This window comes from Salvia miltiorrhiza, chromosome 7 (genome assembly GCF_028751815.1).
Source record: "Salvia miltiorrhiza cultivar Shanhuang (shh) chromosome 7, IMPLAD_Smil_shh, whole genome shotgun sequence".
Taxonomy (NCBI): domain Eukaryota; kingdom Viridiplantae; phylum Streptophyta; class Magnoliopsida; order Lamiales; family Lamiaceae; genus Salvia; species Salvia miltiorrhiza.
The window spans coordinates 10,132,188-10,156,121 of NC_080393.1; the positions used below are offsets into that span (position 1 = coordinate 10,132,188).

Consider the following 23,934-nt stretch of genomic DNA (forward strand, 5'->3'; position numbering starts at 1 on the left):
TGAAAATTGAATAAAGATAGGTTGATAGATGAAGAGAGTAGTTATAGTTATAGTTATTGATAAGCAGCAGCAAACGAGAATTGCATATGTTATTAATAGTTTGAGAGGCAAAGCACGTCGAGGACCACCGAAATGGCGAGTAAGAAACAGGTGAAAAACGTGAAGGCTATGGAAACAGCCACGCGGTCGCAGAAAACGTGCAATGCTTTGCAGAAATTGGGCAGCGATGAATGATGGATTCCCGTCCGATTCAAATTTGTCACGCCCGATGCTGCTGATCCTGCGCTCATCACCGCATATGCAAATATCTGCAACAATTTTACATACAAACTTCAATTTAATCTGATTTTGCACCAAACTTGAAAGTTTGAAAAAATATATACCTGATCTCCAGCAAAAATGAGCCATGCATGATTCCTAGAAGGAATGAGAGGAGATTTGCGCAGCATTCTGGACGTATTGATGAGCAATTGGAGCAAGGAGTGAAGTGCCACAGCTGCTGATACACCAACAAGATACCTGCACATTCACATTACTCAACCACCCATAAATTAAATCATCCCATTTTATTACCCCACAAATATGACCTAATAAACACTAAATTTTAACCTTCACGGGCCCTTGTTTTTATTCAATCTCTTGCCGCGAATCACGCAAGAACTAACCGAATTTGTCTTCATTCCCACTCAAAAACACCCAAATTCAGAGTACAAAAATAAAATATAAAATCATTTATACTACTGTGCCAAAAGTTCTTAAATAAAACAACTACTCAATTAGTAACGAATGAATTAAAATCTGGTAATTTCTCGTCTTCTCCTTAATTTATGCAAAATGGTTCCAATTTTGTGAAATAAGTGGAGGGCAGAAAAAATGATAAATTTTGGCCGCTACTCAGTTTTGAGTTTCGGGTGTGATAGCAAGCCTATTATTAATTTCTTGCTATTTGTAATATTTTCGATTTTTGCTCTTCCCTGTTCGCAGAAAGAACTTGGGGTTTATTATTTTATTTCCAAAATAATTCTGAAAAAAATAAAAAGAAAAAGTGGAAAAGTTATTAGAGAAAACAAAAACTTACTCGAAGGAGTCGGAAAAGGACCACTTGGAGTAGAGCGGCAAGGTGAAGCCGTAGAGAGAGATGGTGGAGGCCTGCTTGGCGGTGGTCATGACCGACAGCGCCGTGACGCTAGTGAGGAGGCAGAGCAGGCGGATGAGGGCGTGCATGACATCGCTCTTTCGGAGGGTGGGGGCGCCCATTTTCGTCTCCGAGAGCTGGATGCTCACCTCCGGCCCGTGAGTCATGATGTTGGCTGTTTTTTTGTGTGTGTGAAGAGAGTGGTGAGGTAGGTGTGTTTATAGTCTCAAGAGAGAAGGGGGGAGGGGACACGTGGCGGGACAAGGAAGGGTCAAATGGATTGACTACTGCCCGTGAAGTTATACTAGGCTATCATCTATGTTTTATTTGTTTTATTTGTTTTTATTGCTTCTATAACTTTTAATGATGCTCTTCTCAAAAAAAGAAAACAGTGTTAATGATGCTACACAGCCGTGGCCCACAAATTAAGAGGCAAGTTTTTATGAGGGCGAAGGTGCATATTGACCCCTAAATATAACAATTCTATAATTTTTAACCCTGGATCGGTTAAGGCGCGTTGACCTTCTCGAATTTTCGAAAAAAGGGTGTACTTAAATCCCTCCGTTAAACGGCCCCTTAAACGTTGTTTTCTTTATTTTTTTATTTTGGGCGAGCCCCACTCCTCTCTCTCTCTTCTCCACCGCCAACATCCTGTTCGACTCCAGGGGTAGGCTCAAGCTCGCCGATTTCGGATCGGCGGAGCTATTCGATGTTTCCGAGATGAGCGGGGTAGTTGGAACGCCGTATTACGTGGCGCCGAAGGTGCTGATGGGGAGGGATTACGATGAGAAGGTGGATGTGTGGAGCGCCGGCGTGATTTTATACATAATGCTCGCCGACGTGCCGCCGTTCTACGGTAGTGGACCGGCGGAGACGTTTGAGGCCGTGCTGCGCGGTAATTTGAGGTTTCTGTCTAAGATTTTCCGCTCGGTGTCGTCGGAGGCCAATAATCTGTAACTTAAAGACGACTACTAAGATAATACAACCCAAATTCAAACTAAGCTAGCACTTGAACTTTCACACATTTTTAGAAGAACTTGAGCTACCGCAGTTAAGTTAAAGAATCAAAACAGGACCTCGGCGAACCACATATTTGTAGATAGCCCAGACGAAAAGAATGTTGAAGAAGATAAAAACCGGCGCTGAAGCCCTCACTCCAGCAACCCTCTTGCACAATCTCACCATCCCCATCACAACTATTAGATCTCAGTGAGTATTCTCTCTGTGAGTAAAGTATCTGCATACAATTAGTCTATAGCTGAGGGGTCAGTTAGCAAATATGTAAGAGTTAAGGGAGTTCAGTTTTAGGTTGATAAAATTAGTTAAAACACTCTGGCCGAATTCGCGGCTCTCGCCAGAGAAACGGCTTCCGCTCTGGCGCACTTGATTCCTCTGGCGCACTTGAGTCCTCTGGACTTGATTCCTCTGGCGTTGATTTCTCTGGCATTGATTTCGCTGGCTTTGACTTTTCTCCCCTCTGACTTAGAAGCCAGCGCGCAGCTCAACCGTCTCAGCTGCTATTTCTTTTCTTTAAATACCTAGGTTAGTTGTTGAGTTGTTGCTTAAGAATTTCCATTACTGTAAACTAGTTGAGAGTAATGATACATAGCAATCTTGATAGATTTGTAGGCTATACACTTCTTCTAGTGTTGAGAGTTCTCAATTGTAATTGTAAAGTTCTTGAGTGTTCATAGTGAAATAGAGTGGATCGTTTCTTCTCCCTGGATGTAGGATTGAAAAATCTGAACCACGTAAATCTTGTTTGTGTTCATTTCTTTTCTGTTCTTGCTGCGTTGATCATCTTTCAAGCAATTCCACAACAAGTGGCGCTGTCTGTGGGAAGAGGAAGATCGACGCACACCAACTGCTCGAGATTTGAATCGGCGGAAATCTGAATCGGATGAGGTTCTGATCGGTGGAGGAATCGCCAATCTTTTCACTGCTACATCGTGCTGAATCTCAAGACTGGAGATCAACCAAATGTCGATTGCTAAATTCGACACCGAGAAATTCACAGGGAAGAATGATTTCTCCCTGTGGAGAATGAGGGTCGTTCTCATTCAACAGGGCCTAGATGATGTTCTGACCCAAGAGAAGGCACCTAAAGAAGGAGATGGGAAGGTGAAGTTCGCTGAAATGCAAAAGAAGGCTCATAGCACTATCATCCTGCATCTGGGAGATAAAGTGCTGAGAGAGGTGTCAAAAGAAGACACTGCAGCTGCAGTATGGGCTAAACTGGAGAGCCTCTACATGACTAAGTCTCTGGCAAATCGGCTCTTCTTGAAGAAGAGGCTGTATTCCTTTAGAGTTTCAGAGGAGAAGAATCTATCTGATCAACTGGATGAATTCAATAAAGTCGTTGATGATTTGGCAGATATTGATGTAAAGCTAGAAGATGAAGACAAGGCAATCCAGCTCCTTAGTGCCCTGCCCAAATCCTATGACAATATGAGGGATGCCATGCTGTATGGGAGGGAGACTGCTATCTCCCTGGATGAAGTCATGAATGCCTTGAAATCTAGGGAGTTGCAAAAGGCATCTGATGGCAGGCAAGAAACCACAAGTGAAAGCCTCAATGTCAAAGCAAAGTCCAACAAAGGAAAATTCAAGAAGCCTTTCAAAGAAAAAAAGGGAGGATCAGGAAAGAAGGAGGATGATGAGAAGGAAAACAAGAAATGCCACTACTGCAAGAAGCCAGGGCATATCAAGAAAGACTGCTACAGCTATAAAAGAAAACAAGCTCAAAAAGGCTCATCAGACACTGCAGACCTTGCTGAAAATTTCCAAGAAGCTGAAGCTTTAAACACCACATCTTCTAAAACTGAGAATAATTGGATATTAGATTCAGGGTGTTCTTTCCATATGTGTCCTAACTTGAATTGGTTTGTTGATTTGCAGATGAAGGACTTGGGATCTGTAGTTTTGGGAAACAACCAAGTATGCCATGTCAAAGGCATTGGTGCAATCAAGTTAAAGCTACATGATAACTTTGTAAGGCTCCTAACTGAAGTTAGATATATTCCTAGTCTAAAAAGGAATTTGATATCCCTTGGATCACTACAAATGAAAGGCTATGAGTTTAAATCATGTGTTAATGATATATATGTCTTAAAGGAAGATAAAATTGTTTTGAAAGGAACCAGAAAACAGACTTTGTATCATTTAGTTGCTGAAACTATTGTTGGTGAGTCTGAAATTGCCTCCACTTGTGATATTGAATTGTGGCATGAAAGACTTGGGCATGCTAGTGAAAAAAGATTAATTGAACTAAAGAAACAGGGTATCTTGAGTTTATCTGCTGATGCAAAACTGAACAATTGTGATGCATGTGAATTAAGTCAAAAGCAAGAAACTTCCATATCCTGTTGGCAAACATGTCTCATCTGCACCACTTCAATATGTTCATTGTGATCTGTGGGGTCCATCCAAAAACACCACTATAGGTGGAGGAGTATATTTCATGTCTCTAATAGATGATTTCTCTAGGAAAGTCTGGGTTTACATTTTAAAACACAAGTCTGATGCCTTTGATAAATTTGTTGAGTGGTGTAGTGCTGTTGAGAATGAAAAGGGATGTAAGTTGAAATGCTTAAGGACTGACAATGGCTTAGAATTCACCTCTGAAAAATTTCAAGAATATTGTAAAGATAGGGGAATTAAAATACATAAATCAGTACCTGGAAAACCCCAACAAAATGGGGTTGTAGAGAGAATGAATAGAACTCTCCTTGAGAGAGTTAGGTGTATGCTCTCTAGCTCAGGTTTGCCACCAAAATTTTGGGGAGAAGCAGTCACCACTGCTGCTCATCTTATAAATAGATGCCCTTCTAGTGCTATTGAGTTTAAAACTCCTGAAGAACTGTGGACTGGTAGCAGGGGCGGACGTAGGTTGGTGCAAGGGGGTACAGCTATACCCCCAAAAAAAATTTTTTTTTTTTTAGTATATATATACATGTATAATATGTAATATAAAAATTATAACTAAATACCTTGGAGACTTGGAGTGCTCCCTACGTAACCTACACACCACCAATTTTAATTCTTGTAATTCATTCTCCAATCCCTATACCCCACAAGGCCACAAACGGCCAAACCCTGAAACCCAAGTTCCAATATTTTAACTTTGGAGGTTGGCGGCTGAACCTTTTCTCAATTGAAGGTGCGCCGCTGACAGAGGTAAGCATGTTTTATTTTTCTATTAATTTTCTTTGAGAATTAATATGATTCTTGATAGTAATTATTGAGATTTAGAGATTTGATTTAATTAGAACTTTTGATTTAATTAGAGCTTGCAAATTTATATATATATTGAAGATTTGCGAAAGGATGATAGGTTTGGAGATTTGAATGATCTTGGTGCCCTTTCGGTTGTAGAAACAAAAAAGCATGAGACTTATCCAACAATTTATTTGCTAATCAAGTTGGTGTTGATTCTCCCAGTCGCTACTGCAGGTCCGGAAAGAGTATTTTCGGGAATGACCTATGTCAAAAATAGGTTGCGAAATAGCATGGGTGATCAATTGTTAAATGATTGTTTAGTTACTTTCATTGAGAAAAATATGTTTCTACAAATTCCCGATGATGATGTAATTGATCGATTCCAGAAAATGAAGACTCGTCGGATCGGACTCAACGCTTAATTGTAATGATATTTTTGCATTTTATTTTTTTTGAACATATGTTTTTTTGCATTTTAAATATAAGACAACGTTTATGTTCAAAATAATTTTAAATTTTGTATCGATCATCCCCCCCAATTTTATAATCCTGGATCCGCCACTGACTGGTAGGGCTGCTGATTACTCAAACTTGAGAAAATTTGGATGCTTAGCATATATGCATGTTAGGCAGGATAAGTAGGAACCCCGAGCATTGAAATGTGTTATGGTGGGATATCCAACAGGGGTTAAAGGGTATAGGCTCTGGTGCATAGAATCTGGAAAGGGAAAACTTCTAGTCAGTAGAGATGTAGTGTTTAAAGAAAACATAATGCCTCTAAAAGAGCAATCTACTACTGAGTATACTAGTAAAGGAGTTGAAGTAAACACTGATAAAACTAGTGATAACACACCTATTAATGATGAAATGTCTAGAGTATCAGAAGTGACAGGTATAAAACAGGAGGAAGATGATCAACAAAAGGATAACACTGAGGATCTCAGTGATTATCATCTAGCTCGTGACAGAGCTAGGAGAATTACCAGACCTCCAGCCAGATACTCTGAAGCAGATCAAGTTAGCTTTGCTTTCTCAGTAGCTGAAGAGGTAAATTACAGAGAGCCTAAGTCCTATAAAGAAGCAATTCAGTGCTCTGAAAGCAAGCAATGGATCAAAGCTATGGAGGAGGAAATAGAGTCTTTATTGAAAAATAAGACTTGGATCTTGGTTGACAGACCTAAGAACCAGAAATGTGTAACATGTAGATGGTTATATAAGAAAAAGGTGGAGGTTCATAATGGTGTAGAGATCATCAGGTATAAAGCCAGGTTAGTTGCTAGAGGTTTCTCTCAGCAAGAAGGTATAGATTTTAATGAAATTTTATCTCCTGTTGTCAAACACTGTTCTATTATACTTATACTTGCTCTAACTGCACACCGAGATTTAGAATTGCAACAGATGGATGTTAAAACAACTTTTCTAAATGGTGAGTTAGAAGAAACTATATTCATGAATCAACCAGAGGGATTTGAAGTAGCTGGCTGTGAAGGTCAGGTATGTCTCTTGAAAAAGTCTTTGTATGGACTGAAGCAAAGTCCAAGACAGTGGAATAAAAGGTTTGATGAATTCATGATAAGTATAGGTTTCAAGAGAACATTGCATGATAGATGTGTATACTTGAAAGAAGTTGCTAAGTCTGTGGTTGTTTACTTACTCTTGTATGTGATGATATGCTTATTGCTAGTAGTTCTAGTACTGAAATTGATAAAGTAAAGCAATCACTGAGTGCTGAATTTGATATGAAAGATCTAGGGACTGCTAGAAGAATTCTTGGTATGGATATCAAGAGAGATAGGAAAAATATGAAACTTATGCTTGTTCAATCTGATTACTTGAAGAAAGTATTGTTAAAATTCAATATGAATGAAGCAAAAGTTGCTCAGGTTCCTATAGCTCAACATGTTAAGCTGTCTAGTAGTCAATGTCCTGTTACTAGTGAAGAGCTTAAAGACATGAGTGTTATTCCTTATGCAAATGTGGTAGGAAGCATCATGTATTCTATGCTTTGTACTCGGCCTGATTTGGCTCATGCTGCTAGTCTTGTAAGTAGATTTATGGCAAATCCAGGAAAACCACATTGGCTTGCATTAAAAGGAGTTTTAAGATACATTAAAGCTACTATGAATAAAGGAATTGTATTTCAAGGTGGAGCTACTGATATAAATCAAGCTCTAGTTGGCTTTACTGATTCTGATTATGTAGGAAGTATAGATACAAGGAAGTCCCAATCTGGATATGTATTTACACTTTATGGAACAGCAATGAGCTGGAAATCTACATTACAATCTGTAGTAGCTCTTTCCACTACAGAAGCCGAATTCATGGTTGTCACAGAAGCAGTGAAAGAAGGTATATGGCTAAGAGGTATGCTATCTGAGTTAGGTATTAATCAACAGGTAGTCTCTATTCTTTGTGATAATCAAAGTGCAATTCATCTTGTTAAACATCAATATTTTCATGAGAGGTCTAAACATATAGATGTTAGATTTCATTTTGTTAGGGATTTAGTTGACAAAGATGAAGTTATAATAGAGAAAGTGTCAACTGATTATAATGCTTCAGATATGCTTACCAAATCTTTACCAACTGTTAAGTTCCAAAAGTGTTGTTCTTTGATTGGTATGAGCTCTCTTGAGGAGAACAAGTTTTATGTCTAATCTGTGCAGGTACATGCAGGTAACTCAGCGTATTCTAATTGTATTAGATAAGGTGGAGAATTGTGAGTAAAGTATGTGCATACAATTAGTCTATAGCTGAGGGGTCAGTTAGCAATTATGTAAGAGTTAAGGGAGTTCAGTTTTAGGTTGATAAAATTAGTTAAAACACTCTGGCCGAATTTGCGGCTCTCGCCAGAGAAACGGCTTCCGCTCTGGCGCACTTGATTCCTCTGGCGCACTTGAGTCCTCTGGACTTGATTCCTCTGGACTTGATTCCTCTGGCGTTGATTTCTCTGGCATTGATTTTGCTGCCCTGATTTTGCTGGCTTTGACTTTTCTCCCCTTTGACTTAGAAGCCAGCGCGCAGCTCAACCGTCTCAGCTGCTATTTCTTTTCTTTACCTAGGTTAGTTGTTGAGTTGTTGCTTAAGAATTTTCATTACTGTAAACTAGTTGAGAGTGAGGATACATAGCAATCTTGATAGATTTGTAGGCTATACACTTCTTCTAGTGTTGAGAGTTCTCAATTGTAATTGTAAAGTTCTTGAGTGTTCATAGTGAAATAGAGTGGATCGTTTCTTCTCCCTGGATGTAGGATTGAAAAATCCGAACCACGTAAATCTTGTTTGTGTTCATTTCTTTTCTGTTCTTGCTGCGTTGATCATCTTTCAAGCAATTCCACAACACTCTCTCTACATTCCATCTATTAGATCTCGCAATAGATGAATCATGAATCCATCAGCTACTATCGATTCAATAATTTTGAGGCTAATTTCATTTTGATGTCTAATTTCAGGGCATCCATGGATCATAAAAGGAGGAGAGATGTCATCCATGGCGGATTTAAGCTAAATCGTTTCCCCTGCTACTGGACCAATAGATAAGACCAAATCATCGGAGCTGTATATAGAGGCGGCGGCGGTGGTCGAAGGGAGAAACAGAAAAATAATTTATAAGTTCTACTGTATGTTATGCGGCGTAGTAGATGAATCCTTCACCCTTTTTGTAGAGGAAAATGGCAGAGCCCCTGTTTGTTTTGGATCTGTGGCCTTGCATCATTTTCCTCCGTGGTGAGAGATTTGAGATAAGTGAGAGAAGAGAGAGAGAGGAGTGGGGCCCGCCCAAAAATTTTAATTTTTTTTTTGAAAGAAAACGGCGTTTAAGGGGCCGTTTAACGGAAGGGTTTAAGTGCACCATTTTTTCGAAAGTTCAGGGAGGTCAACGCGTCTTGACCGATCCTAGGGGGGGTAAAAGCTATAGGGGTATTATGTTTAGGGGTCAATCTGCACCTTTGCCCTTTTATCAATAATTTTAAATTTATAAGTACAAAAATTTAAATAAAAAGATTGAAGCCACACCCCAAAATTCCCTTCCCCCAGCCTACCTAAACCCCGCACTGCCACCGTCGTCACCGACATTAATGGTGTGCATCATTAATTTTCTCACCAACACCCTCCGCAGAGCCGAAGTCGGTGGCTGGGTTGGTATCTCATGTGCTTGCAAAGAAGAAGAAGGAAAACAAGGGAGGAGCGGCGGGGTAGGAAATTGGGAGAGGCGGCAGATGTTTTGCTGCAGAAGAAGAAGGGATTAATTTTGTTGTTGTTTTGAGTAGAGCTGACAAAATTGACCCGGCCCGCCCATGTTTAGGGCTAGGTTGGGCTATATAAAATGTAGGCCCGAAAAAACTCGGGCCTCAAAAGCCCGCCAAATTAACCCGCCGGACTGATCGGGCCCGGGGTTAAAAAGCCCGCCCGATTTATTTTTAAATTTTATTTTATTATTCTAATTTTAGTTAAGTATTCTATTTTATTTTGTTTTATAAATTGAAACCCTACAATTTTAAACAAGAATACTGCTACTGCTGCGTATTACTATCTGCACTCATTAGAAGACAATAATATATAGTAAAGAATGAGTTAATTACTCGTCGTTGGATTAGTGTGGTGAAGTGATAATTTCGTTGAATGAAATGTAATTTATTTTGAATATAATTGACATATTTGAATCAATATACTATGTTTGCCCATAGATTAGAATTTTATGTGTATATATATTCATTTAAAAAATAGAGTGCAGCTAAAGAAAATATGGATTTTGTTCTTTCTTCCCATTTTGATGTTGTTGCTTGATTTTATTTATTTCTTTTGTTTATTTGAGTTGCGGCCTTGGACGTAAGATTAAATGAAATAATATATTGGGATTTTGGAATCTCTAATTTATATGAAGTAGGAATGACAGACCGGCTAAACTGTTCATAAGCTTGGGTGATTATTTTTTATTATGTTGCTCAATTAAGATAATTATTTTTTAATGATTTTGAACACACAATCTTTAATATCTTCAAAAATATGAATTTCTGGTTTTGGGTGGATCTTATAATCGAAAAATCAATTTATTAATTGAATTTATTTTAGTTAATTTAATTTTTTGTAAAAATAAAAAACAGGATTTAGTGAGAAAAAAAAAAATCAATGGACTTGTTTGGCCCGACCGCCCGATAGCCCGGTTGAGGCTAGGCTAGGCCTGAAAATTGGCAACCCGGTCACGGCCCGGTCCGGCAATCTCATAAGCCAGCTGGACCGGGCCGGGCCGGGCCGGCCCGTCCGTTTTGCCAGCTCTAGTTTTGAGGGTGGTGTGGTGGGGTAGGTTTGTTTGGCTTAATTTCTATTTAGTTGTTAGGTTTTTTATTTTAATTTTTCAATTATACTCTATTTTTTAAATTTCATTTATTTGCTTGTTTAGCGTGCACCACACGCGCCCATTAAAAATAATAATAATAATAATAATAGTTTTAAAATTTTGAAATCAACAGCTATATAATCGATTTAACTTTTTTTTTTTCCAACGGCTATCTAGTCGTTTTTTTTTCAAAAAAAAAATTCATTTCTATAAATACCCCACATTTCTTCATTCACACATACAAAATAAATTATCCTTCAATCTTTCTCTCTTTCTCTACTATATTTTCATATTCTCTTCCTTCAAAAATGGCTGAATGGTTCGATGATACTTCATCGTCTTCGTCCGACGGTGTTGCACAAGAACTCGTCGATGAGATCAAGAAGCAGAAGTAAGTGATTGCTCAAATGTTCTCCCAACTGGAGCTAGAATGTGTTATTCACCATCGGTCTTACGTCTACCGTAATCGTGCGGCTGCCCATTTACTAACTATGTAAGACTATTTCAACGACAATCCGACATACGGGCCTACATTTTTCCGACAGCGTTTTCAGATGCAGAAGGAGTTGTTATTGCGCATCGTTGTTGTTGTGCAAGGTGAAGATGGTTACTTCCGGATGGGCCATGATGCTGTGGACCGGGACTCTTTCACGCTTTTGCAGAAATGCACGGTGGCTATCCGCCAATTAGCCATCGCCACCGGCGTCAGTGCGGATACTTTCGATGAGTATCTCAAGGTCGCTGACACGACGAGGAATCTATGCCTAAAGAAATTCTGCAGAGCTGTCATCCGGACATACAGTGTCGAGTATCTTCGACATCCTACGCCTTCTTCAGAGACGCGACACGGATTTTCCGAGATGCTCGGGAGTCTTGATTGTATGCATTGGGCGTGGAAGAATTGCCCCAAAGGTGTGGCATAGCGCATATACACGCGGTGATCAAGGGGAACCCACCTTGATCTTGGAGGCCGTTGCATTCCACGATTTGTGGATTTGACATGCCTTTTTCGGTGTCGTCGGTTCAAACAACGACATCAACGTTCTAAACCAATCGCCTATGTTCTCCAACGTCTTGGAAGGAAACGTCGGCGCCGGTGATCTTTCAGGCCAACCGGCGATACTACAAAATGGGCTACTACTTGTACGATGACATATATTCGGAGTGGCGTTGCTTTCGTCAAGAGTCCATCACTGGCGACCAATCCAAAGGAGGCGAGGTTCAAGAAGATGCAAGAATCGGCACGGAAGGATGTCGAACGTGCCTTTGGAGTGCTTCAAGCTCAATAGGGGAATCATTCGAAGTCTGGCACAGAGTTGGTACATCGAGCATCTCAAGGACATCATGATATGTTGCATCATTCTCCACAACATGATTGTGGAGAACGAAGGTGAAGGAGCTACCCACTGGAGAATTGACGACGCAGGACACGGGGCGTCTAGTAGTGACTCGACGGAGAGTGTTAAATTTTAAGTGGTAGGGACCTACACTTTTTTGAAATGTGTAAATTAAGGAGAAGGCGTAAATTAATTGAAAATGGTAGGGTCTACATTTTTTAAGTGTTAAATTTTCCATTTTTGAAAAACATGCCACTTTATAGTGGGACGAATGGAGTAGAAGAATTTGACTCCTCTTGCGAAAACTAGAAAAGAAAATTCAAATTAAATTTGACTTCTACTTAGCACAACTAACAAATCCAGCAAACACTAAAACGAAAAAAAAAATGCCTGCAAATATAATGTCACAATATTTTGTTTATCGCTATTACAAAATCTTCATTACAAACAGATGGTACCTCTATATCTCCATGAGCTTCACAGACAAAAGTGAAACATTTTAATCGAATTATATCTGGTATAAACAATGTAATATAATAAGGGATCTCAACTATGAGATGTATCATAGTCACACATTTGCCATCCTCCAGAAAGCACTAAGACAGGCTGAATCCGCATATAGAGGGTGAAAAAAAATTGTAGGGTAGAGAAACTGGTGATTGCATTATAGGCTAGACACCAAACATCAAGTCCACAATTTTCGACACCACTGATTTCGCAGGAGTGGCCATCGTTCCAGAAGATTGCCGAGCACTTGAACTGCCATTCTGCAGATAGTATGGGTATGGAGAGATTTTGAAACCATTCGACTCCAGGTTTCTATTGGAAGGGGCCGGTGGTAATGTCATAAATCCTTGATTGTTGAGTTTCTCATTTAGTGCTTGGCGCTGCATTGGATCCACGGGCTTTACTCCAATGATGAGAACTCCATTTACTTCCATGCCATTTTTGCTGAGTGCTCGTTGAGCATCTGACCGATTCTGCAGCAACAAGTTACTATGCAATTTAATCAGACAATATAGCAGGCATGTCTAGTGGTTCATTGAAACCTAAGAAACTATTTTATGTCAATCCACCAATCTAACTGTTTAATAACAAGATCTATCCAGTTTCATGCTCCAGTCAATAAAAATTAATACTATTATATGGTGAAATTGCCAAATACTGTTCCGACTGTAGTGTAAAGTCAAAATACCAACAATGCCTCAATGGAAATACATACGTCCAACATGAAATTTCATTAACTCCAACTCATTCCTCATGCCTAAAGTGCAGCATAAGACTAACATTTATAGGTTGTAACATTAGAACTCAGGACCAGAATAAACATATATTCCCAATATTCTAAATTATGCAAGTCAAATGAAGTTGCAAGTACATTTAAGGTGATTATCCAATAACTGGATGTATGTTAGACAGCCAAAACTTTGTCAAGAATATAAACGACAATGCAGAAACCTGTCAAGTGCAGCAGCATCAACTAAACACAACAAAACCACATCCACCGCCACAATGACACAGACAAACAGATATGCATGAATACAATTTTCAAAAAAGGAAAAGGCACAGACTTTTGAGATTATTAATGCAAGCAGCTAAGTACATTCACAACGAGAGTAATAGGGAACTGGGTGGTGGCTCATAACATAAACAGTGTGGCATTCTTTTGATGAATCGCATGAAAAAACAAAATATTTACAAGTAATAATAAATGCATAAATAAGCAATCAGCTTTCTGATAATAGGAAATAACCTGATATAAAATGTGCATCCAATTAGCCTCTCTCGGGCCAGGAACATGTTTCAAAATCACCCCACATTTTTCAAACTCCCGCAATATAAGATTTGTATCAGCAGGCAAGAACCTGGACATGAAGTTCGAGATAAACATCAAAACTCTAGAACAAAAGTGGTAAGATGTTTCAAGTTCGATCTCTATGAGATGAATAAATGAAAAGGTATACTATTTCGAATGCAACCACAAAGTTGACCATGGGACAAACAAGTAAATGCAGTTGATGTCCTAAAAAGAACTGCTTAAATGCATTTCTAAATGTCCAAATTGCCATTGCGTTGTGCAGACAGATACTGGAAGATTCTTAAGATAGTAGCAAAAAAGTCGATGAAAGAACATAGCAGGCAAGTGAAAAAAAGGATAAAATTGCAGAAAAACAAAATTGCCACAGGAGCAGCAGCGGGTAATTAAGAGATTTGAACTTAATGTCACAGAGAAAATGTGCAGGACTAAACTTATCATGTCATGCAACAGCAGGATATAGTAACTATCAAAACCACAACAACAAGCCACCTTTTTCTATATTTACCACGAAATACATAAAAGAACAATGCATTCTTATCGTATAGGTATTAGTATCATATGTCTTTCCAGTGGTTCTTCAGCACCTAACAGTAACAATATAATAGTCCAGAATAAGTTCCACATAAAATGATAAACGAAAAAATAAAGAATCAAACCATACCCATAGACAGTGACCCATTCCTCCTCATTCATGTTCCCAACAGGCAGTAGACTTTTCTTCACTTCAGGCCTTGCAACCTCCCTAGGCGGCGGCAGTGTTATCAAGGCACCAGGTTGAACCACACCTTCAACGGGTGACCCTTTCCCTTTATCTTCTTGCTCGGCACTACCTCCAGTCTTGGCAGGGGACCACCAGCTTGAACTTACCATAGGGCTCTGCTGACTCTGCTGCTGTGACTGCTTGCTAGCTCCAGCATATGAAGTGCTCGCATCTGATTTGCTCTTAGGAGTTGAAAGTTCCCTGCCAAAACTTTGTAGTGGGGTTCTAGGATCTGATTTTACTTCTGGAGACACTGGATAGTCAGGTATCCCTGATTCTGGAGATTGATCAAAGCGGTCTTCAAGGGTAAAAGCGGGGGGAGGAGGAAGATCAGAGTTGGAAAAATTTTCACGCCATAGAGCAGAAACAGCAGCTGCCTGACCGGGGGTTGTAAACTTTCCCCCAGACCGTCGAGATGACACAGGCGTTGCTAAATCTTGGAAAAACAGGGATTGCCTCCCAGATTTGGGGGTTCTGCGGACACTTGTGCTCATTTTGTCTTTGTGCCTCCCTGCATATGCAAAATTAACAAATTCTTAGGGAGCCCAGAATCATCCAGCAAAATATCCAATTATAAAACCCAGTAATCATTTGTTTACCAATAAACACAAAAATACAGTAACTACATTTCGCAATTCTTAGGGAGCCCAGAATCATCGAGCAAAATATCCAATTATAAAACCCAATAATCATTTGTTTACCAATAAACACAAAAATACAGTAACTACATCTTGCATCCAGTATCACAAATTTATTCTCTTCGTATGATTCTTATACCATTTCTATACCGATTATAATCAACAAATTCCCACCCGAATCGCACACATAATAGAGTATAACATAATTCATCAAGAAAAAAACCATGAATCCACGCTTCACAAATTCTATCTCAAAATACAATAACGCATAAAAGTATAAATAGGACCAAAATTTCAAACACAAACACAACATGTGAGCTAAAATAACTAAATCAATTCAAATACATCTCATAGGGCAAAAATTAGGGAACAAAAAGCCAGAAACATGAATCCCGGCAGCATTTGAAAATTTCCAATAACATCAAATAGAACCTATGACGTAAATAAGCAACAACATATTACGATAATTGAATATACAGAAAATCGACTACCTGAATATAGTGACGGCAACGATGAGCTACAGGAATTTTGAATTTGGAGGGTTTTAAGGAAGATTTCCCCAAACAGTAGTGAGCAGAAAGCAGAGCACTGATATGAAAAACCCTAATTTTATTTTAATCTCCTTTTCTTTTCTTTTCTTTTCCTTTTTTTTATAGGAGCACGCGTGCCTAAATTTTTCAAATTTAAGGAGTTTGACGTAATTACTTAACTAACCTTCCCCGAAATATCACTTTGCCCACTAACATACACTAACGATTAGAGGGTAATTTCGTATTTATGCCATTATATAACCGTTATTCAAAATTTGAACAGAAATGAATAAGTTTATATTTATTTTGAACAGAAATGAATAAGTTTATATTTCTTCCATCCCATAATAACATCACTTTTGATGACATATATTTAATAAAATATTTTTTTTTTTCGAGGCATATATTTAATAAAATGTTAGATGAGTGTATTAAGAATAAAAAAATGATCCATTATAAAATAAGAGTAAGAAATAAAGAGTTAGTGATGAGATAGTGAATAATTTATTTGGTATGAAATTTAACTTTGTCACAAGGTCTCTGTTTATGAATTTGAAACGCCGGAATATTGAACTTTCCCGATTTCAATATATGTTTATTTTCAAAAAAAAAACATCATTTTTTTATGAAAAGTTGATTTTTAAAAGATTTTGAAAACAAATATTATTGAAATCACAAGTTCAACAAAAATAGGTCGAATTTTAATATTTTATGCAATTTCAACTAAAAAAATCAAATTTTGTAATTTTGCTTTGTGGTTTTCTCGACACGATTTAACATTTACATAAATATTATTTCCTACTTTCAAACATGAGTAATATATATTTTAAAAAACAACCTATGATGAAAATCAAAAGTAAATGTTAAGTCTAGATAAATCACTATTTAATTGATAAGACGTTTTTCTTAGGGGCTTTGGCAAATAAAATCACGAACTTATTTCGAATTTGTAATTTTAACGTGACTTTTAATTTAAAGTGTTGCAAATTAAATCACCACGTTTTAAATTTTTGCAATTCCATCCCCTAATCTTTTCCGGTCGTCGTATTGTTGAGTTTGAGTTTATGTTGATTAGTTCTCCATGTAATATTCATGTTACGACATCGTTTGCAATAAAATTACTAAATATTGAAAATTATGGTGTAAATATAGGATATGATCCCTTTATAATTTGGATAAATTTTTAATTGAAATTGTATGAAACAACGTCGTTTAGACCTCACAAAAACGATATCGTCTTTTACTAATATCTGTAAGTTTCAATTCAACATTGGCAATCGAAAAAAAATTGGGAAAACGAAATTGCAAAAATTGAAAAGATGATTCGCCACACTTCAAAAGTCGTGTTAAAATTACAAATTCAAAATAGTTCATGGTTTTATTTGCCAAAACCATTTTTTCTTAACCATTAATAAGTTGAGGTTGAGGTTTGAGTTGAGGTTGAGGTTTGAATTACCCAGCGTGAATTTGATATAAAGTTTGATTTATTTTCTTAAAAGAATTACTCATTGGCGTTTTAGTTGAAATTGCATAAAATATTAAAATTAGACCTATTTTTGTTGAATTGAGTTTAAGTGAATTGAATTCGGCCGGCCTCATTGGATCTCAACCCTAGGAAGGACATAAAAATGGATTGAAAATCAAACCATCAACTAAATGGGAAAAAACGTCGTGTCAATAGACACGTGGCTTATGCTTAGGTTGCATCAATTGAGACTAAATATTTTCGGTCTGTATCCATGTGTGGTAAATGTCCAAAATTTAAGGTCTTGGGTGCGAGTTCAACTTCAAGCGATCTTTAAATTTTGTTATTTATTTGTGTAATTTATTAAAAAGGAAAAAAAAATCTATTATATACATGAAATTTTTTATTTTTTTTTAAACAATACTTTTTGTACTTGCAAAGTGATGAGATAAGTATCAACACCTTTAAATAAAACGAATAAAGAACATAAGGATTTTACGTGGTTCGATCGAATGATCTACATCCACGGGAGATTGCCGGAGTTTTCACTATATTTGAGAGAGTTTACAATTTACAGATTTTCTGCTCTTAAGAAAGAGATGGCCCCCTTTTTAGAATGACTACGATGAACTATTTATAGTGCAGATACAAAGGGGTACAAACGTAAATCTCATGAATACTCACGTACATTGTATTGCATGGTACCTAACCAACTACTTTTTGAAGCGCACTAATAGAACTAATTGATCAGCTTTTGTCGGGTGTCGCTATCTTTCCAATGATACTTGGTTGTCAAGGCTGAGGTGTCGTTGGTTTGGCTTGGTTCGCGGTTGTTGCATTGTCTCCTTATAATTAGCCAACGCCGCCTTATTTGACAACGCTGACTTCTTTGACAACGTTGGCCTTTGTCTTCTTGGAATCGAGCCTCCTTGATTAATTCTCACCTGCTCGGACAATAAACATATGAAAATAGATATCAATAATTAAAGTATTATGCTGATGTATATTCTACTCCCCATCACAAAGTTATACAAATATAAAGAAAAGGGCAACTTTCTTATCAGCTCTGCTCAAATAAAAAATAACATGAAAGTCATTTTAATAAGAAAAAAGTATATATAAAAAATTGGAATTAGGTGAGAAAATAAGAACATTAAAACAAGTAGTTAGAGAAAAGAGGTATATATTGCTACCGTGCATGTAGGCATATGCCTTGTTTCACCTTTCCCCCAAATGAAGTTGTACAATTAATAAACACATTCCAACTAATAATTAATCTTGTTATTACATGTGCTAGCAAGTATAACCAACCCTCACGACTTTTAAATTTCATTTCTACAATATGATTGCCAAATCCCAAAAATTCTCATGAAAATTTGGTTGAGAAATAATTATCCGAATGTCAAAAGTTTATATGGCCACTAAAAAAATAGGTCAAATAGACAAGGCAAGGGGATGAATAAGAATCATAACTTGAGGTGTATCTTTATAGGGTTTGGTTATAATTTAGTAAAAATTAGTCAACTTTATTATGTTAATTATAAATATAGCATCGTCTATATATATATATACACACGATGCTATATTTATAATTAACATAATAAAGTTATATATATATATATATATATTAATGGAATTTATAAGCTCTTTAAATTATGCTTATTAGTAGACTTGTTTGAGGAGCGACTTTCCACTTTGCCGCATTCAATTCACATGTATTTCCAAATTAATTAAGTAGAGTTACGTTTGTGTAAATTAAATTACGTTGGAGCTATATATATTGACTTGGAGGTTGTTGATCAATCCTACACAGCTAATTTAAAGAATATTTTTGTTGCCGTGAAATTTTATTATAAAAATTAATTTCATTGATAGTCTTATTATAATATTTCATACTTCATTACGTACGTGAACACAATTTGTAATTATTATTAATAACATCAATATGGTAAAAATTTAAAAACCACAATCTTTAGTGGGATATGACCAAGTGAAATTAACATAAATATTTTTTTCAATATCATTCTTTAATTTTTTTTTTTTTTACTTCAATAATACTAGCTTAAAGAAGCATAATTAGCATGATATATATATATATATAACCATAAATAAAAGAAGACCGGAGAACCATTTTCAGTCATTCGATCATCAAGATCTACGGTGGATGCATCATCTCGTTGGATGAATGCAGATCCTGGGTTCGAATCCTGAAGGGAGCATTTTTATTTTTATTTTTTTGAGTGCATTAATTTTAACAGCGGATGCATTAATTTTTACAGTGAATGCATTAGATTTGATGGTTCTCCCGTTCTCACAAATAATGTAGTTCTCTCTAGAACCACACCCATTATTTGTGAGAACGGGAGAACCATCAAATCTAATGCATTAACTGTAAAAATTAATGCATCCGCTGTTAAAATTAATGCACTCAAAAAAAAAAAAATGCTCCCTTCAGGATTCGAACCCAGGATCTGCATTCATCCAACGAGATGATGCATCCACCGTAGATCTTGATGATCGAATGGCTGAAAATGGTTCTCCGGTCTTCTTTTATTTATGGTTCTTTCTTGAACCTCTCCCTATATATATATATGGTTATTCATGACAAAACAAATTGATTAAAAAAATTGAATTTTTTTAACTAAAGCAATGTTAATTCCCTACCGAAAATTAATTGAAAATAAAATTCAAAATTTTTGAACGAAGAAATCGAAAACAGAAGAAATCAAATGTCGTGAATATATTGAACTCATATAGACACAATTTATATCTCGCAAGATATCACTACGATAAATGATATAGGGCCGACAAAATTATTTAACGATAAAAGATCAATTGATAAATGATACTATAAAAAAAATATTTTAACGATGAAAGCGCCAAAATATATTGTCACATATAGCCGACAAACGGTTAGAAGGTTGTAGAGATCCTCCAAATTATTTGGTTTAATTATATAGCTTAGTCAACCACCAAGGCGATAGACCTCATATTTTCCCACAATTTTGAATATTTCATATTAGCTTCATATAAAGCGATTGGACGTCTAAACAAAGTTTCCAAAATCTAAAACATTTATTCTCAATATCATATAAGTATATATCATACGATTACTTTTGATTTTTTTTTATTTTTGTGTGAAAATAAACACTTCAATCGATGATGATGTTGGTACCATAATGATAAACGAATTGAAGAAGCCGAAAAGGGGAAGTGAAAGATAACAATATTGATGTATTTAGTCTTATTTCTTTCCTAACATGGCACACTTCACATACACAATGACTTTGCTTCTATTTTTTGATCATTTTGAGCTAATCTAATTTTAAATGAGACTTAGGGTGCATTCACTTTGATGGATAACAAAAATTTATGCCTCTAAATATTTTTTTTTTATTTTTCCACATTTTACACAAAAGAGAAGTTCACTATATTTCTTTCTTTATTTTCACTTCAAATTATATATTTAAAGGCATAAATTTTTGTTATCTCTCATTTTCTCATCCATAAAATTGAACGCACCCTTAATGTATAAGTTTTGGGCTTGTATTGAATCAACCCAACCCCTGAATAGATCTGCACATGTCCACGTTTGTAAAACAAAAGATCAATGTAATATCTTGATAGTTGAAACACAATTAATAATTAAAAGAAAATCACACCTCCTAAAGTAATTAATATGAAAAATAATAAAATACTTACAAGGAATAGATGGAAAAGACAGAGGAGAAATTGTGAGAGGTATGAAGGTGGAGGCAAGAATAATAGCAAATAACATGGAAAGATCCTTAGACATAGACACACTGCCATTCCCATTTGGATATATTATCCCAACCATCATACTGCACACATAACTCCATGTGCTTCTCTTTCCCCACTCCACATGCACCATGTCTCTATATACCCCCACCCCACCCCCACCCCCACCCCCACCCTCACCACCCCCATACACACATTATCTACACTTCTCTGCATTTATAGATATAACCTAGTTGTATGCATATGTATTGTACTCACATACATTGTACTTGCAAGTACATTATATAGTTTCAAAAGATTAGAAAGGCTAGCTAGCAACTAGTGGCATTATGTGTGTTGGAATTGCAAAGATGGTCAAATAGATATTGGATATGTTAGCATGCAAATGTCCAGTTGGAATTATATGTGATGCGTTTGTTTTCATTGAGTTTAAATCTACGCAATAAAATCACACATGAGGTATAACGGGTGAAGTTACAAATTTAACTAGTAATACATTTTTGGTTGTTAATTCTAAAAGGTAGTATTTGGTGGTTCAAATTATAAACTTAATTACTTTATTATTATAACTAGATTTGCCCTTCGTGCGATGCACGACAATAATTATTATATAAAGTTGATAATAAATTATGTACCACATTTATATAGGTTGAATTAAAACATATTTTAAACTTTCAAAAGTAGTACATATTATAAAAAATCTAAGTATGAAACATATAACCATATGACGAAAATATAGAAATACACTACATAAGATTTTTTTCTAAATAAAATGAATACTATATTACTACTGTGCCCAAATAATTATACTCCCTCCGTCCACGAAAAAGTGTCCCATTTGGGTGCTGGCACGGGTTTTAAGAAAGCTGAAAAAGGTGGTATAAAGGTGGTGTAAAAGACTAAAAGGGTAGTGTTAATGTATTGTGGTTACTTTTACTAATCTTGCACTAACTATTTGGCATTATTTTATTAGGTGAAAATTTAGAAAATAAATATATAAATAAAATGGAAAATAAATAAACTGGAAATAAATAAATAAATAAGTAAATAAACTGGAAAATAAATAAATAAATAAATAAGTAAATAAACTGGAAAATAAATAAACTGAAAAAATTAAAAAATAAATAAATAAATAAACTTGAAATTCAGAAAATAAATAAATAAATAAACTGAAAATTCAGAAAATAAATATATAAAAAAATGGAAAATAAATAAACTAAAAATTCAGAAAATAAATAAATAAACTGGAAATAAATAAATAAATAAATAAAATGGAAATAAATAAACTAAAAATTCAAAAATAAATAAATAAATAAACTGAAAATTGAGAAAATAAATAAATAAACTGGAAATAAATAAATAAATAAGTAAATAAACTGGAAAATAAATAAACTGAAAATTCAAAAATAAATAAATAACTAAACTTGAAATTCAGAAAATAAATAAATAAATAAACTGAAAATTCAGAAAATAAATAAATAAATAAACTGGAAAATAAATAAACTGGAAATAAATAAATAAATAAGTAAATAAACTGCAAATAAATAAACTGGAAAATAAATAAACTGAAAATTCAAAAATAAATAAATAAATAAACTTGAAATTCAGAAAATAAATAAATAAATAAACGGAAAATTCAGAAAATAAATATATAAATAAAATAGAAAATAAATAAACTGGAAATAAATAAATAAATAAATAAATAAACTGAAAATTCAGAAAATAAATAAATAAACTGGAAATAAATAAATAAATAAATAAACTTGAAATAAATAAATTGAAAATTCAAAAATAAATAAATAAATAAACTTGAAATTCAGAAAATAAATAAATAAATAAACTGAAAATTCAGAAAATAAATATATAAATAAACTGGAAATAAATAAATAAATAAATAAACTGAAAATTCAGAAAATAAATAAATAAACTGGAAATAAATAAATAAATAAATAAACTGGAAATAAATAAACTAAAAATTCAAAAATAAATAAATAAATAAACTTGAAATTCAGAAAATAAATAAATAAATAAACTGAAAATTAAGAAAATAAATAAATAAACTGAAAATTAAGAAAATAAATAAATAAATGGAATTAATTGTGTGGGTTAATTGCATAGATTAAATAAAAGTGTGGATTTATTAATGACATAAGTTGTAAATAAATTGAAAAGTAAAGGGTATGATTGTACAAAAAGGTAAACAGGGCACTTTTTCGTGGACAAAAAAAAAGGGGTAAGTAGGGCACTTTTTCGTGGACAGAGGGAGTATGTACTTTTTGATAAAATGAGTAGAAGTGTTGGAAATTTTAGAAAAAAATAACTAAAATATTTTTATTTAGTCACTCTAATGTATTTATATATATACATGAAGATCAAATGAGTCCAAGTAAAGAAAAATAATTTTTTTACATGAGTAAAGAAAAATAAAACAAGAAATTAGTTCAAATAAATCGTTAACACAAATTAGAAAAATGAATTATTCAAAAGCAATTTAATAACAAACTTCAATCTTTCAAATGATAACTATATATTTATTTTTTTGGGTAAATATCATGAAAACCCCTGAAGTATACCCGTTTTATCAAAAATACCGTGAAACTTTTAAAATGTTCTCTAAACCCTCAAACTATCAAGTTTTTATCAAATATATCCAACATTTATTTTTCGGTCACCAAAAGCGTGATGTGGCTCGCAGATATCACAATATAATTAATATTTTATTTTTAAAAATGCAATGGCAAAAAATCGTCGTTTCGTACCATATCATTGAAAAAATCCACTATGAAATTTAAAATCACTCATATTGTACTTGAAATTCACGCTAATAACCTAGAATTAGGGATAAACACGATAGAATATGGTACGAAACGAAGTCGTTTATTCCATGTCATTTTAAAAAAATAGAATATAAATTACATTGTGGCATCTGGCGAGCCAC

The 23,934-nt window shown here is 35.1% G+C and overlaps 3 protein-coding genes across 3 annotated transcripts; 1 reads left to right on the plus strand and 2 right to left on the minus strand.

Moving 5' to 3' along the window:
* On the minus strand, positions 1-1,460 carry LOC130992484 (CASP-like protein 3A1). Its single transcript, XM_057917133.1, has 3 exons — positions 1,079-1,460; positions 384-519; positions 1-308 (listed from the first exon to the last, which is right to left on the minus strand). Exons 1-3 carry the CDS (start codon positions 1,300-1,302, stop codon positions 93-95), a joined length of 576 nt encoding a protein of 191 aa, XP_057773116.1. The 5' UTR covers positions 1,303-1,460; the 3' UTR covers positions 1-92.
* Positions 1,461-11,242: 9,782 nt separating this feature from the next.
* Positions 11,243-11,611, plus strand: LOC130993804 (uncharacterized). The gene has a single exon (XM_057918840.1). The coding sequence runs from the start codon at positions 11,243-11,245 to the stop codon at positions 11,609-11,611; it is 369 nt and encodes a 122-aa protein (XP_057774823.1).
* A 784-nt stretch (positions 11,612-12,395) lies between these two features.
* On the minus strand, positions 12,396-15,903 carry LOC130992485 (nuclear pore complex protein NUP35). The gene is made up of 4 exons (XM_057917135.1): positions 15,734-15,903; positions 14,506-15,115; positions 13,779-13,890; positions 12,396-13,005 (listed from the first exon to the last, which is right to left on the minus strand). Exons 2-4 carry the CDS (start codon positions 15,096-15,098, stop codon positions 12,697-12,699), a joined length of 1,014 nt encoding a protein of 337 aa, XP_057773118.1. The 5' UTR covers positions 15,099-15,115; positions 15,734-15,903; the 3' UTR covers positions 12,396-12,696.
* Positions 15,904-23,934: the final 8,031 nt, after the last annotated feature.